The sequence below is a fragment of the Spermophilus citellus genome, assembly GCF_964194105.1.
Source record: "Spermophilus citellus genome assembly, chromosome: 13".
Taxonomy (NCBI): domain Eukaryota; kingdom Metazoa; phylum Chordata; class Mammalia; order Rodentia; family Sciuridae; genus Spermophilus; species Spermophilus citellus.
In genome coordinates, this window is record NC_138193.1 from 92318239 (window position 1) to 92332842 (window position 14604).

Consider the following 14604-nt stretch of genomic DNA (forward strand, 5'->3'; position numbering starts at 1 on the left):
ATGGTTAGAAGATCAGACTGTGTTCATCCAACAGGCTGGGCACATAACCGTGGTGCTCCTCTGTTTGCTGACCTCCACAACGGCCCACTTCATATCCCGTGGTGCTGAGGTCTTTCCACTCTTCCTTGTCAGAAATGTCAGCCTCCTATGAATAATGTCCTGGTCATCCTTGTCACACTATTCTCCTGGTTTTTTAGGAACTCGAGCAACAATTTCGACCTCAGAGAATTGAAGGTAGGTGTGTAGGAAGGTCTGGCTGGCAAGCTTCCTTGGCCACACCCTGTCCCTAGGGCTTCTGCCTCTCTCCTTGCCCCACCACTAACTGGTAAAAGAAAGGTACCATAATGGGCCAAAGGTGGCTCAAAGAGGTGGGAGTGAGGGTGGCCTCTGAGGCCAGTTTGGATCCAACCTCTTCCTTCCACAAGCTTTGGTTTTCCAATTCCCCTAAAGGTTTTTTCCCCAACTGCCAGACAAAGCCTCAATCTCAGATCTTGGTGAGAGTCGTTCCCTCACTGTACCAGACTGGCGGCCTCCTCCCCAGAAGTTTAATGCTGGCTATTTTCCCTTTGATCCAGGGAAGTCTTCCAGAAAATGGCTCCCAACAAAGCATTTTCTACAGATATGCTCAGCAGGTACAGTACAGGGGACCTGTGTAGGCAGGTGATGGAGGGACTCGAGGGAGGGAGGCCTCTCCAGGCCCTTCCTGGGAGGCAGAGAGGAAAAGTGACTTGATGCATCATTTCATCAGCCTCTTTGACTCTGGACCATCTCCAGAACTGATCTGGCCACCAAGCTCTGGAGAGAATTGGTGGCACCATCTGGGTGGATGACATTGGGATGCAATGTGGAGCTTAGAAAATTAGGGAATAATTACAGGGTATGCGTATGGGATATGTCGCTTCTTGCATCTTTAAACAAGCCATTGGCAGCACCCTCTGAAATCATCCCTTCTCTGATTCGGCCTCCACCTCCCCTGATCTGGCATGGTTCCTCCCAGGAGCTGGCCAGCTTCAGAAAGCACCAACAGCACTCTTCCTGCCAAGTCACCTATGTGCACACAGGATTTTCCTAATAGTTTAATAAACTGTTATAAAGAACTCCTTGACTTATCAGGAAAAAAGAGCTGCCAAGGGCTCCACATGATGGGCTGTATACCATTAATAATTGTGTTTGTGTGGGAAGCAGAAAGTGATTCAAATGATGATGCATACCACACCGGCTTGGGCCAGGCAGAGACCAAGGACAGGAAGGTTGCTGAGCCCTCCTCTACATTCAGAAGACTAATGGGCTGGTGGCATCCTGGAGGCAGGCTGGGCCCAGAGGGAGAAAATGAGAAATCAAGAACATGGCTGAAATGAGGGGTACATGTTCCAAATAGCAGCTGACTGTCGGTCTCCCTGAAATCAGAATTAACCCAGGATCCAGGGCCACCCCCAGCTTGATTCCATAGGCCTTCACTTGATGCATGACAAGTCCAGCCAAGATGATTGTGGTCCCCAGAATGTGAGCTCCTGAAGGCAGGGATAACATCATATGCATTCCTTGTCCCCAATGTTGATCACTGTCCTTGGCCCAGAGTAGGTGCTCAATCATTTCTGTCAAATTGAATAAAGACAGATTAGCTTCCCTAGAGCAGATGCCAAGCCAAGTTTAGCTGTGTGCGGTGGTCAGCAGGGCTTGATTAGAATGCCTGAGACCTAACTTCCTTGGGAGGGTGGAAAATTCTAACGCATAGTCTATGCACCTGTACCTCTAAAATAAAAATAGGTTTTGTCATATGATAAGATGGTACAGATTCCAAACAACATCCAAATTCCTCCCCATGGAGAATGATTACCATCTCATATTGGGCCTTGGTGGAAATTAGAATAAGACACAGACACTGCATTGTGCTAAGGTGACCCTCAGCTGGGCATCCATGAGCAGGGCCTAATTGCAAAATACCCCCAAACTACCTTCAGACGCTCTGTCCTCCAAAGAAATTTTAAAGCAAAACATTCCTCCACTGTGTCTTCTCTCCTTATCTCTTATATTGGTTTCACCAGCTTTAAACTAATACAGTGACTTGTTACCATTCCTACCACTGGTTGCTTTCGTTACCCCTGGTAGTGGTGGTTATAACATCACCAGAGCCTGCCTGTGGGGAGGGGAGGGTGTCCTCTGACTCTGGGTTGGGCTAGATCCATCCACCATCTATCCTTTAGTCAATTGGCAAGTATTTCCCAAGCACCTGGGGCATTTTAAGTCCCACACTGAACTTTGGGAACACCAAAATGTCAGCCCGTGGGTAAATCCTGTTGTGGTGGTGGTGGCAAACATGGGCTTCTTTGGGAATCTGTTTCAGCAGCCATCATCTCCATCCCTACTGTCTCCACAAACTCTTTTGTTTGGTTATGGAGTGTGATGTTCAGGTCAGAGTCTGTGCTAGGTGAGGAATATGGAGAAGGAAGAGACGTGGCCCGTGTCCCCTGTTGCTTGTAGTCTGGTGGGTGGTCCTGTGTAAGTCAAGCTCCTCATTACCATGTCACTGGCTAAAGGGAGGCATCAGGTTCTGTGGTAGGAACTTTCCTGTCCTACCCAAACTGGGAGGTGCTCGATGGAGAACCTGGCAGGATGTGTTCTGAGGGGGCATCCTGAAGGCTCATGCTTCTAGCTGAAGGTCCACGGAAACACAGGCTGTGGGGTTGCTTTTGCTTTTAGTGCTGGTTGGTGAGGCCACCCCTGGGAAATGGAAGGGACAGCGTGTCTGTTTTTCTATGAGGTGCTGGTTCTCAGAAGAGCTCCAGAAGGCACCCTCTTCCTCCTGAACCCCTGTCCCTCTGCCAAGTCACCTGTTGAAAAACCAAACTCCTGTACCAGCTCTCCAAGTAAAAGTGTCCCCAAAGCAGCACACTTCCACATCTCTGTAAACTGGCCCGTCACACTGCACACTTCCTCCTGAGAAGCCTAAGGTCATTAAGCCTTCCGAGTTCAGGCCCAAGCACGTTCCTCCCCACCTTGGCCTCCGTTGCTTCCTCTTTTAATCCAAGGGGAAACCACCTCTCCCTCTGGCCGCAGTGCCTGGGAAGACTAATGCTAAGTAATGTGCTTGACTGTAGCACCTTCTCTGAGCCTAGATTCCTGGTATTTTTAACTCCTACCATCACACACGTGCGTGTGTGCACACACAGTTGTCTCATTTCCTTGTAGTCCTTTTTTGGAAGCAGGTGGAGAATGCACCTAAAGCCTGCCTTGATTCCCCCAACAATCCCCATCCCCAGAAGTTCCCCAGTGCCAGGCATGCTGGGGAGAAGGCCAGCGCAGCCTTCAGCCCAGTAAACAAGGAGGGAGGGATGCAAGGGAGCCCGGTGGGGACCAGACGTTGCTCAGGGAGGGTTATGGCCATGGCCCAGAGCATGACCCAGTTAAAAACCCCAGAGCAACAGGCTTCAGGACAAAGGTGAGGCAGGCATGTCGGAAGAAAAGGTTTAGAAACTGGAGAGCTTTTACAGGGTAGGGCTGGTGCTCCCCTCAAGTCCTGGCAATGGGCTGATGCCCATGTCCTTCCTTTGTTTGCATCAGGGGCTGGACATAGATGCCACCCAGCTTCAGAACCTTCTCAACCAGGAGCTTCTGACAGGTATGGTCAGCCCCTGAGCCTGCTGGTCCCAGCCTCAGCCTGACACACCTCCTGCTGCCACATCTGTCTTTCCTGTTTTCTCTCTTCTGGATCTCTAGGGGACACTTTCTCCCTGGACGAGTGTCGCAGCATTGTGGCTCTGATGGATGTATCCTTTGCAAGTCATCCCATCTCCAAGGCCTAGGAGTCCATCTTCTGTGGGTTTCCTTGGGAGTCTCTTAGGGCTCAGCACAGGGCCTGGGTCCTGTGGATTTTCCACCAGCTCACTGACTCTTCTGATCAACCACGTAACAATGGAAAAGTTACTGTTGATCAAACACCTACTGTGTGCTGAGACTTGTTATGGGTGAATATATATGTGTGTGTATATATATATTTTTCCTTATAATTCTAATACCCCTGGGATACAAGAGGTATTAGCCCCTTGTGCAATAGAAGAAATAGGGGTTCAAGGGAGTCAAGTAATTTCCCCAGATCACAGAGCTAGCCAGACTTGTGCCTGGATATGAAGTAGGAATTTTAGCCTTCAAACTCTATGTTCTAACTTCATCCTGCTCCCCCCTCCTTAGAACACTGATGGGAGCTACTTTCCCTTCCCCGCTTCCCTTACCACTCAAGAATGTTCCTTTACTCAACAAGCCTCCAATTCAATAAAGATAGCCACCAAAATGTGTAGAAACCTCCTTGGTCTACACAGCAGCTGCACCTGTTGCTTGCAGATGTGGACATTAGGTGGAGGAAGTTTGATGGGTCACCTAGTTCCATGGCTACAAGTGGCAGGACCCAGGGTCACACCCCAGTCCTGGCTCTCATCCTGACTTCTACACTCCACCCAGCAGTTTCTCTCCTCCCACCTCCTTTCCCTGCAGGCTGGAGAGGCTGCACACCTGTGCCATCCTGGCTGCTGACTGGCAGCTCCTCTCCAGCCCTGCGCTGTCTCCTGAGAGAGACAGATCGCCCGGCGCCCACACTGTTAACAAGGCTCGATTGGGAATGCGGAGTCAGACACTGTAGAACAAGAGGGCTTCTTGATGAAATCATAAATCAGACCTGTCTCTGCTGGCTGTGGTCACCATCATTCAGGGACAGAGGAATCCAACGCCCTTGCAGCCCCAGGCCAGGGCAGATACCCCAACGGAGGAGGTCACGATTGAAGGACCCCAGCAAAGCAGACAGGTCTTTTCTAGCTGTCCTCTTCCTCCCCCATGGCTCCCTTCCAGTTCTCAGGGGTCAGTTCTTTCCCTTCATTAGTCATCAATGAGCCCCTTACATGGAGTGGCCAGGGCTTGTGTCAGTACAGGGAAAGTGTTCCCTCCACACACAAGTGCACAGGGCTGGCACATTCACCTAGCACTGCTGCAGGACCCCTTCATGCTCCTCCCCACCCTACCCTGCCAGGAAACCCACCCCTCAACTGGTGAAGGCCATGTCTGGACTCACTCTCTTCCCCTGGGTACAAGTGATACCGGCCTCTCTCTCATAGGGCTTCCTTCTCTTTCCAATAGTCCATTTTCCTTTGTAAAACAAGCCCAAGCCAGGTTACCTTCAGAGACAGAGGGACCCAGCTGGAATGGAGCCACACTAGGTGACACCAGAGCCACTGAGTTCCTAGGTGATGGGTGGGGCGACTCTGGCTTCATTGGCAGGACCAGCACTCCCTCCCCCATTCCTGGCACCTGGACTAGTTAACTCTTAACTTCTCGTCCAGCTGAAAGTGAACGGGCATCTTGACCAAGAGGAGTTTGGGAGGCTGTGGAGGCGCCTTGTCCACTGCCAGGTATGGCTTGTTCTCTGCAATTACTACTCTTATTTCATCAAGTTTAGCAAATATTTACTGGGTGCCCAGCCCTGTCCCAGGGTCGAGGAGGGTGAAAGGAGAGGAAACCTGACACCAGCCACCAAAGAGAGCCCACATTTTGTTCCGGGAGATGTTCCTGCACTGGAAGGCCAAGGCACTGCCTGATGGAGTGGCAGGATGAGAAATGCTCTAGGAGGTTGGAGGGGAAAGAGGTCACCAGGGACCACAGCAGGAGTCACCAACTGGCATTTCCTCCTCATTTCTCCCCAGATTAATTATGGCATCCCCTAAGGGAGTCCATCTCGTTCTCCTCTGAAGCCTCTGCCAGAGGATCTGCCAAAAACACAGATATGGTTTGTCCATGGCCTCAGGTGGCCTCCTCAGTGCCCTCAGGACAAAGTCTAAACTCATCAGAGTGGTACACAAGACCCTTTCATTTTGCACCCCAACTTTGAGGCCCAAGAGAAGCCCATTTGACCCATCCCAATCTTCTTTAGGCCCCAACTATAAGACTTAGTCCCAATAAATGCCATGGCCTTATACCTTTGAGGTCCTCCCCTCTTACATGCATGCTGGGCATGGCCATTGCCAACCCCACTCAAGAGTCCAGCCTTGGACACATCTTCCACACTGAGCCTTCCTCGCCAGCCCCGGAGCTGGTTAGCTCCTGGCTCTGGCCCCTAACATGTGAGCCCACATCTGTCCGGGCAAGCCACGCTGATGTATTATGATTTTTTTTTATTGGTTGTTCACAACATTACAAAGCTCTTGACATATCATATTTCATACATTAGAATCAAGTGGGTTATGAACTCCCATTTTTACCCCATATACAGATTGCAGAATCACATCGGTTGCACATCACATTTTTACATACTGCCATATTAGTGACTGTTGTATTCTGCTACCTTTCCTATCCTCTACTATCCCCCCTCCTCTCCCCTCCCATCTTCTCTCTCTACCCCATCTACTGTAATTCATTTCCCTCCATGTTTGTTATCCCATTCCCCTCATAACCTCTTATATGTAATTTTGTATAACAATGAGGGTCTCCCTCCATTTCCATGCAATTTCCCTTTTTTTCTCCCTTTCCCTCCCACCTCATGTCTCTGTTTAATGTTAATCTTTTCTTCCTGCTCTTCCTCCCTGTTCTGTTCTTAGTTGCTCTCATTATATCAAAGAAGACATTTGGTATTTGTTTTTTAGGGATTGGCTAGCTTCACTAAGCAAGCATAATCTGCTCTAGTGCCATCCATTTCCCTGCAAATTCCGTGATTTTGTCATTTTTTAGTGCTGTGTAATACTCCATGGTGTATAAATGCCACATTTTTTATCCATTCATCTATTGAAGGGCATCTGGGTTGATTCCACAGTCTAGCAATTGTGAATTGTGCTGCTATAAACATCGATGTGGCAGTATCCCTGTAGTGTGCTCTTTTAAGGTCTTCAGGAAATAGTCCGAGAAGGGCAATAGCTGGGTCAAATGGTGGTTCCATTCCCAGCTTTCCCAGGAATCTCCATACTGCTTTCCAAATTGGCCACACCCGTTTGCAGTCCCACCAGCAGTGTACAAGAGTACCCTTTTCCCCACATCCTCGCCAGCACTCATTGTTGTTTGACTTCATCATGGCTGCCAATCTTACTGGGGTGAGGTGGTATCTTAGGGTGCTTTTGATTTGCATTTCCTTGACTGCTAGAGATGGTGAGCATTTTTTCATGTACTTGTTGATTGATTGTATATCCTCCTCTGAGAAGTGTTTGTTCATGTCCTTGGCCCATTTATTGATTGGGTTATTTGTTTTCTTATTGTCTAATTTTTTGAGTTCTTTGTATACTCTGGATATTAGGGCTCTATCTGAAGTGTGAGGAGTAAAAATTTGTTCCCAGGATGTAGGCTCCCTATTTACCTCTCTTATTGTTTCTCTTGCTGAGAAAAAAACTTTTCAGTTTAAGAAAGTCCCATTTGTTGATTCTTGTTATTAACTCTTGTGCTATGGGTGTCCTATTAAGGAATTTGGAGCCCAACCCCACAATATGTAGATCGGAGCCAACTTTTTCTTCTATCAGATGGAGAGTCTCTGATTTGATATCTAGCTCCTTGATCCACTTTGACTTTTGTGCATGGCGAGAGGAGGGGATTCAGTTTCATTTTGTTGCATATGGATTTCCAGTTTTCCCAACACCATTTGTTGAAGATGCTATCCTTTCTCCATTGCGTGTTTTTAGCTCCTTTATCAAATATAAAATAGTTGTAGCTTTGTGTATTAGTCTCTGTGTCCTCTATTCTATACCATTGGTCCACCCGCCTGTTCTGGTACCAGTACCATGCTGTTTTTATTACTATTGCTCTGTAATATAGTTTGAAATCTGGTATCGCTATACCACCTGATTCACACTTCCTGCTTAGAATTGTTTTTGCTATTCTGGGTCTTTTATTTTTCCATATGAATTTCACGATTGCTTTATCTATTTCTACAAGAAATGCCATTGGGATTTTGATTGGCATTGCATTAAACCTATAGAGAACTTTTGGTAATATCGCCATTTTGATGATGTTAGTTCTGCCTATCCATGAACAAGGTATATTTTTCCATCTTCTAAGATCCTCTTCTATTTCTCTCTTTAGGGTTCTGTAGTTTTCATTGTATAGGTCTTTCATCTCTTTTGTTAGGTTGATTCCCAAGTATTTTATTTTTTTTTTTTTGAGGATATTGTGAATGGAGTGTTTTTCCTCATTTCCGTTTCAGAAGTTTTCTTGCTGATATACAGAAATGCCTTTGATTTATGTGTGTTGATTTTATATCCTGCCACTTTGATGAATTCATTTATTAGTTCTAGTAGTTTCTTTGTAGACCCTTTTGGGTCTTCTAGGTATAGAATCATGTCATCTGCAAATAGTGATAATTTAAGTTCTTCTTTTCCATTTTTTATGCTTTAATTTCTTTCGTCTGTCTAATTGCTCTGGCCAGTGTTTTGAGAACTATATTGAATAGAAGTGGTGATAGAGGGCATCCCTGTCTTGTTCTGGATTTTAGAGGGAATGCCTTCAACTTTTCTCCATTCAAAATGATGCTAGCCTGAGGCTTAGCATAGATAGCTTTTACAATGTCGAGGTAAGTTCCTGTTATCCCTAGTTTTTCTAATGTTTTGAACATAAAGGGATGCTGTACTTTGTCAAATGCTTTTTCTGCATCTATCGAGATGATCATATGGTTCTTATCTTTAAGTCTATTGATGTGGTGAATAACATTGTATTATGATTTTGTACTTTAAAAGAATCTTTCCTCATGATAAAAGTAACACTTGTTCATACTAGAAAATGCAGATGAACCAAAATAAATTTTAAAAAGAAAACATGATCTTGCCAACCAGAGAAACTAGTAAAACCTAGTGAGTATTTTTCAAAAAGTTTTCCTATGTGATTGTATACCCACACTAATAAGTGATCTGCTTTGAGAAAATGAAAACCACCAATATATTAAATGTGTAGCCAGATTACTAAACGTCTCAGCAACATGTTTAAAGTCTGAATACGGTTCTCCCAAGTGGCTGGCCAGGATGCATCGCCCAGCCCCTCACTTGGAGTCATCTGGTTTCTCACAGGGACCACAGTGGTTGCCATGGCCACCCCTCCCCTTTACACTACAGGGTTCTCCAGGGAGGGGGTCCCTGTTGTCCTCTTTCTACAGTGTATTTTTGAACAGTGGTGTTCAAAAATGCTGAATTAGTGACCAAAATAGTCGATTAGTGAAGGAGCAAGAGAATACCCAGTTGAGAACTTGAGACTGTCTTACACAGGCCAAGCCAAATAAGGCCAAGAAAAAGCTCTCAGGCTGCCCCTGCACAATCCTCATTTCCCACAGATGCCCTCACACATGTGGGGGATTATTTTGCCTTGAAAAAGTACCTGTGGGGCAGCTGTGTTTAAACTAAAATTGGGAGTTGTGCATTCAGTTCTATACAAACCGCACATTTCACTTAAGGCGAGGTCTTTACCCGCCCGAGCGTCAGTTTCCTCGTCTGGGAAGAACAATGACGACCAGGATTACAGAGAGGATTAGGCAAAGGTGGAAAAGTCCTGGGTAAATGAGAGAAGAGTGTGCCATAGTGGCACATTCCAGGTAGTACTTCCTGCAACTGTGCTGGGACCCAGAGGAGGTTTTAACCTGCCTTCAGTATTTTCTATAGAGTACTCATTAATGCCTAAGGCATGCTCCCTAGCAATTTTAGAGTATCTACCGCCTCCCCCACAAAGAAGAATATCTGCCCATTTATACCTGGCAACCAAACTATGAGGTAGGTATTGTAATTAATCTTATGCTACAGACAAGGAAACTGAGGCCTAGAAAGATCAAATCACTTGTCTAAGTATTGGTTACATATCTGGTGGTGACTAGTTCAGCTGGGACTTAAACCCTGGGCAGTTGGTCAAGTTTATGCTCTTTTTACCACTATGCTGTGCAAACTCCTTAGAGATCCCTAGGCTTCCCTCCTAGGCGGCAAGCTGCCCCCACATGTCAGGGCCCCAACAAGGGGTGGGAAGAAGAGAGGAGGACAGGTTGGGAGAGGGGAACCCACTGTTCCCAGCAGCAGCCAGGCTGGTGGACTAGATGGGGTGTGGCCACTCCTGCCTGCCCCAGTCCTCTGCCTACTGCTCTGCCTGCCTCTGCGCTGGCTGCACCCACGCTGTAGTGCCACAACCTCAAGGGATGGAAACAGATTTTTTGGCACATCCCAGCCCTCAGGTCACACCCCCAGTTCTAACTCGGACTTCTTCCTTCTTTTCCCACATCAGCATGTCTTTCAGAACTTTCGGATGAGCTCTGGAGTCCTCCTGAGCTCAAACTTGGGGAAGGCCATAGAGAATACAGGTAACACAGGGGCCCTTTGAGCAGTGATGGTTGGGGGCCAGAGTATGCGATGCCCACGCTCCAATTGCTGTGTACACGCTGGTGCGGTGAGGCTGGGCAGGTGGGAGAGAAGAGAGCCACAGGTCCCCTGTCTTCCTGGTCTACACTGCCATTGATAGGCGACCTGGGCTCCAGACTCAGACATCATCCCCACCTGAGCTCTCCTTGCCCAGCAATCCCCCAGCTGCCTTTTCTTCCCGACACAGCTCTAATTGTGAGAAAATAGCCCCACATGACTGATTTTGTACCAGGAATGGAGCTCTCCTTCCAAACACTTCCAGCGCAGTGTCTGGGCAATCAAGGTTAAATACCCACGGACAGGCAGATGATCTCTCGTCTCTCTCTCTCCACAGAGGGCTTAGCGCTAAATTAAATCAAATGGCACCTGTCGGTTTCAAGTAGGCAAAAGCTTTCCGTCCTGGGATACTGATAACAATGCCTTAGGGTGCTTAAGTGCTTCACCAAGAGTCCTTATTCACCTCATCTCCTATGATTGTCCTGGCTCTCTGTGAACTGGGAAGGGCAGGATTCATTACCCCCATTGTACCTGTGAGGAAACGGTCACACAAAGGTTATGTAAGGGAATGGCTACCTTTCTTAATAAACGATGAAATCATGTGTCCCCAGGTTAACTCTGGAAGGAGACTCTGCCTCCTGCTCTGGAGTAGGGGTAAAAAAAACAGGATCTCACTCCCCACTTGATCCCCCGCTTAATTCTTCACAACAGCAGCTGTGATGCTGCAGCTGAGCTCCTCAGAGTCCCTTGCGGGTCTGAAGGCTGAGCCTCCCTCTAGTTTCTGCATCAGGGTTCCAGTTTGGAGCTAGAGAGGGGCATTTCTAACAAGCTCCCAGGGTGGGTGCTCCTGCCCCTGGTCTGGGACCACAACTTGAGAATCACTTGAAGAGCCAAGTAAAAATGAAACCATAAAGAAGTCTTCACTAATGACGCCAGTATAATAAAAGGGACACAAAATGGAGAGAGTTCAAGTTCAACTGAAAAGCCTCTGGGGCCACTTGGAGTCAACCCTAAGAAAATGGGTGATTTGAGAAGGGAGCATCCTGGAGAGTGATTACCCTAACTGAAAGCATCCCCATTCCCATTTTATTAACTCTACACTCACCAAATGTATCTCTAGCTGCATGGGGTCTACAGGCCACCAGGCTGGTCCCTTGATGAAAGGCTTGCAAGGTTCCACTTGTTATCAAAGCTTGCAGGCCCAACTGTTGACCAGCCTGCGCATGTCCCCTATGGGGCTGGTACCTCCCTAGAGCTTATAACTAGACATGAAAGATGGCACGGCCAAAGAGGGCAGGGTGCTGACCTCCTGCCCAGCTAGGCCACCTTCTTAGTTGGGTCTCCCCTGTGAGGACCAGCCTTTTTCTTGGATGATCAACTTAGAGCTGAATCTCCCTCTTCCAGGGAGACCACACCTGCCTACACTAGCACCACCCATGCACTAACAGTTGCAGGATCAGGGTGCCGGTTATTTCATAAAGTCACCAGCAGAGAGAGGCCTGGCAGAAACAGGGCTGGAAGCCGGCCCCAGCTGTCCTAGCATCTCCCTTGCTCTATGGGGATTATCTGACCATTTCAAAGGCCCACGTGTCTCTAGAACAGTCAGTGTCTTGAGGCTCCTGAGTGGTCTCTGGCCAAGCTCCAGAACTGTCATTGGGACCCAGCCAGAGAAGACAGAAGCATCTGAGACACAGACTCTGGGTGAGGTGGACCGGCTGCCAAGCCAGGCTGAGTAGGGAAGGTGGCATGAGTCCCCCAGGCCCTCTGAATAGGCTTCTCAGGCCTTGCAGAAGGCCACCCGCCCCTCCCTGCTCACCAGCTCGCCCTGCCACCCCAGTCTTCCTTACAGGGATCTTCGTAAGCAGTGAGCTGCTGGACCTCATGTCCCTTCGGTACAGTGACAGCATGGGCCGGGTCACCTTCCCTAGTTTAGTCTGCTTCCTGATGCGACTGGAAGCCATGGCAAGTAAGTGTCTCATGGGCACATTCTGGAGACTTTGCAGTGACCAAAAACACAGGAGAGGACCAGGAAGTCATGGCTGCCCCCAGATTTCGGGAGTCAGTGGGATGGCTTCCTGCCTCAGGCACCCTTGCTCCAAGAGGACAGTGCTAAGTGAGGCCACAGATAATATGGTCAGCCAGGCCCCGTCTCCCTCCCGCACTCTTCCTTCCCTAACATTCCTCTACCCCGGGTCTCCTCCCTATCAGCTCCTCTCTCAGAAACAGTTCACTTAAATCCCCTCTCCACTCGTACTTACAACTAAGACCTTGCTTCAGTCATGCCATGAAGGGGTGTTGGTCTCTGCTGAAGAAATGTCACACATAAGCAAATAGGTGGGGCAAGGTTTCTCCCCTGAAGCTTGAGAAATCCCGCCCTGCAGGCCAGAGGGTACGAGGCTTTTTAGAGGCATCACCTTTGTTTTAAATGAAATGTTAGGTGAGACCCTCATCCACAGAGTGGCTCAGAATGGATCTGGTGGGGGTGAGGTAGAATGGGGCTAGAAAGACCTCCACCTCTTGGCACCATCCTGCTATGGCTCTGGGTGGGCCAACTTATAAGGCCTGAGAGAATAGAAACCTGGGAGGGAAAAAGAGAAGCCTGAAGCTTAAATCTTGCCACCAGGGAGTTCTCACATGGACCAAGAAGTCTCCAAGACTTTCCCAAACCATGCCCCGAAAGAAAGTCAAACCCGCACACAACTGAATGGGGAAGGATGCAGGGTGCGCAGAGTCCGGGCAGGGGAGAGGCCAGAGAGACACAGAGCCACCCTGAGGAGGTGCCCTGAGCTCCTGGCAGCATAGAGCCTGACCCAAAAGAGAAGAGAGAGGACACAGGCACAGTGGAAGTGAGGCTGCCTTCCTGGAACCTCATTGGGTTTTACCTTCACATGGGCCCTGGCCCGCCCTGAGTCCTTCCTCTTAAGTCAATCAAAACCTTTCCTTCTTTATCCTAGAGACATTCCGCAACCTCTCCAAGGATGGAAAAGGTCTCTACCTGACAGAAATGGAGGTGAGGTCCTTTCCCCTGCCAGGGCCAGGCACAGTCCCAGGCTGCCTCTCCTGATCCCGTTCCCTGGGGGCATTCTTCTCCTGGGAGTATTGAACAGTCTCTCAAAGGCCAGCCAAGCTGCCAGCCCCCTGCCTCCAATTACTGTCTTTATATATTGCAGGCTGCCAGGTTGCTTTAGGATCTTGGCAGACAGATTTTATTTTTTTCCAATAGCTTAATAAAGCAGAGGATTATGTGGGAGTCATAAATCCAAGAGGGAACTAAAGAACAACCCGCTGAGCTCACCGTACATTAAATTTGCTTCCACTGAATTTTAGAGCCTCCCAACCGGCCAGCTGGTCGACCTCAGATACACTTCTCACTGCCTGGCTATTCAGGGGGGAGCAGAAGATATGTTGTGACAGGGGCCTGAGACCTCCTGCTTGACTTGGAGTTAGCTGGAAAGGAGTGATGAGGCGGAACTGAGATCTTTCAAGGGAGGAGGGTGGCATTTTCTCCATTCCATGTTAAATAAACAAGCTTAAAGAATTAGTTGTGATGCATTGGAGGAGGAGGGCAACAAGAGGGAGGGAGGATGGGAGGGCAGCCGCTAGTGCTCAAGATTGTAACCTTCCCGTTATGCTATGTGCATGTGCAAATATACCACAGTGAAGCCTCGTGTGTCTCTGTGTGTGTGTGTGTGTGTGTGTGTGTGTAAGTAATAAGAAACTAATTTAAAATAATAATAAAGGGGAGATCAGTAGAGTAGAGCAAGTGGATCAGGGTGTAGAAGGACAGGTACTAGGGAATGAGATTGATCAAATTATGTGCTTGTATGAATATGTCATCATGAATCCCATAATTACATACAATTAGAATGCACCAATAAAAAAAAAATGATCGTTGGTAATGATGATGCTTTTTTCTCAGTGGATGAGCCTGGTCATGTACACCTAAAGCAAGGAGTATAGAAGACCCTGTGGACCAGGTACGACATGGTAACTCTGGAATCCTTTCCTCCTGCTATAAACAGCTCCCCTTTTCCTCCAGGAAGCACACATAAGATTCCCTGGGAACAGCCCCCCAGCAATTACAGAAACCTTATCTTTGTGAGCTGAGGCTCAGCTGCTCAGGACCCCTAGTTGTAAGGCCAATGCTGAAAATTTCATGCAGGCCATTTAGACCAATGGACATTCATGTAAGCGTGTGGCCTAAAAGTCACAAATGAGGGATTTAACATTCTTGGTTGATGTTACAAAGACAAAGGCAATA

At 48.0% G+C, this 14604-nt stretch overlaps 1 protein-coding gene across 1 annotated transcript in view; it reads left to right on the top strand.

The window, feature by feature from the left end:
• CAPN13 (calpain 13) overlaps nt 1-14289 on the top strand; it is a gene marked incomplete at both ends in the record, with an annotated part of 53247 nt that extends 38958 nt beyond the window's left edge. The window contains 9 exons of the mRNA XM_081265160.1: nt 198-234; nt 471-632; nt 3562-3619; nt 3718-3767; nt 5328-5396; nt 10213-10288; nt 12181-12309; nt 13298-13353; nt 14263-14289. Of these exons, the coding sequence (XP_081121286.1) occupies nt 198-234; nt 471-632; nt 3562-3619; nt 3718-3767; nt 5328-5396; nt 10213-10288; nt 12181-12309; nt 13298-13353; nt 14263-14289 (664 nt within the window). The remainder of the gene's footprint in view (nt 1-197; nt 235-470; nt 633-3561; nt 3620-3717; nt 3768-5327; nt 5397-10212; nt 10289-12180; nt 12310-13297; nt 13354-14262) is intronic.
• Between the last annotated feature and the right edge of the window lie 315 nt (nt 14290-14604).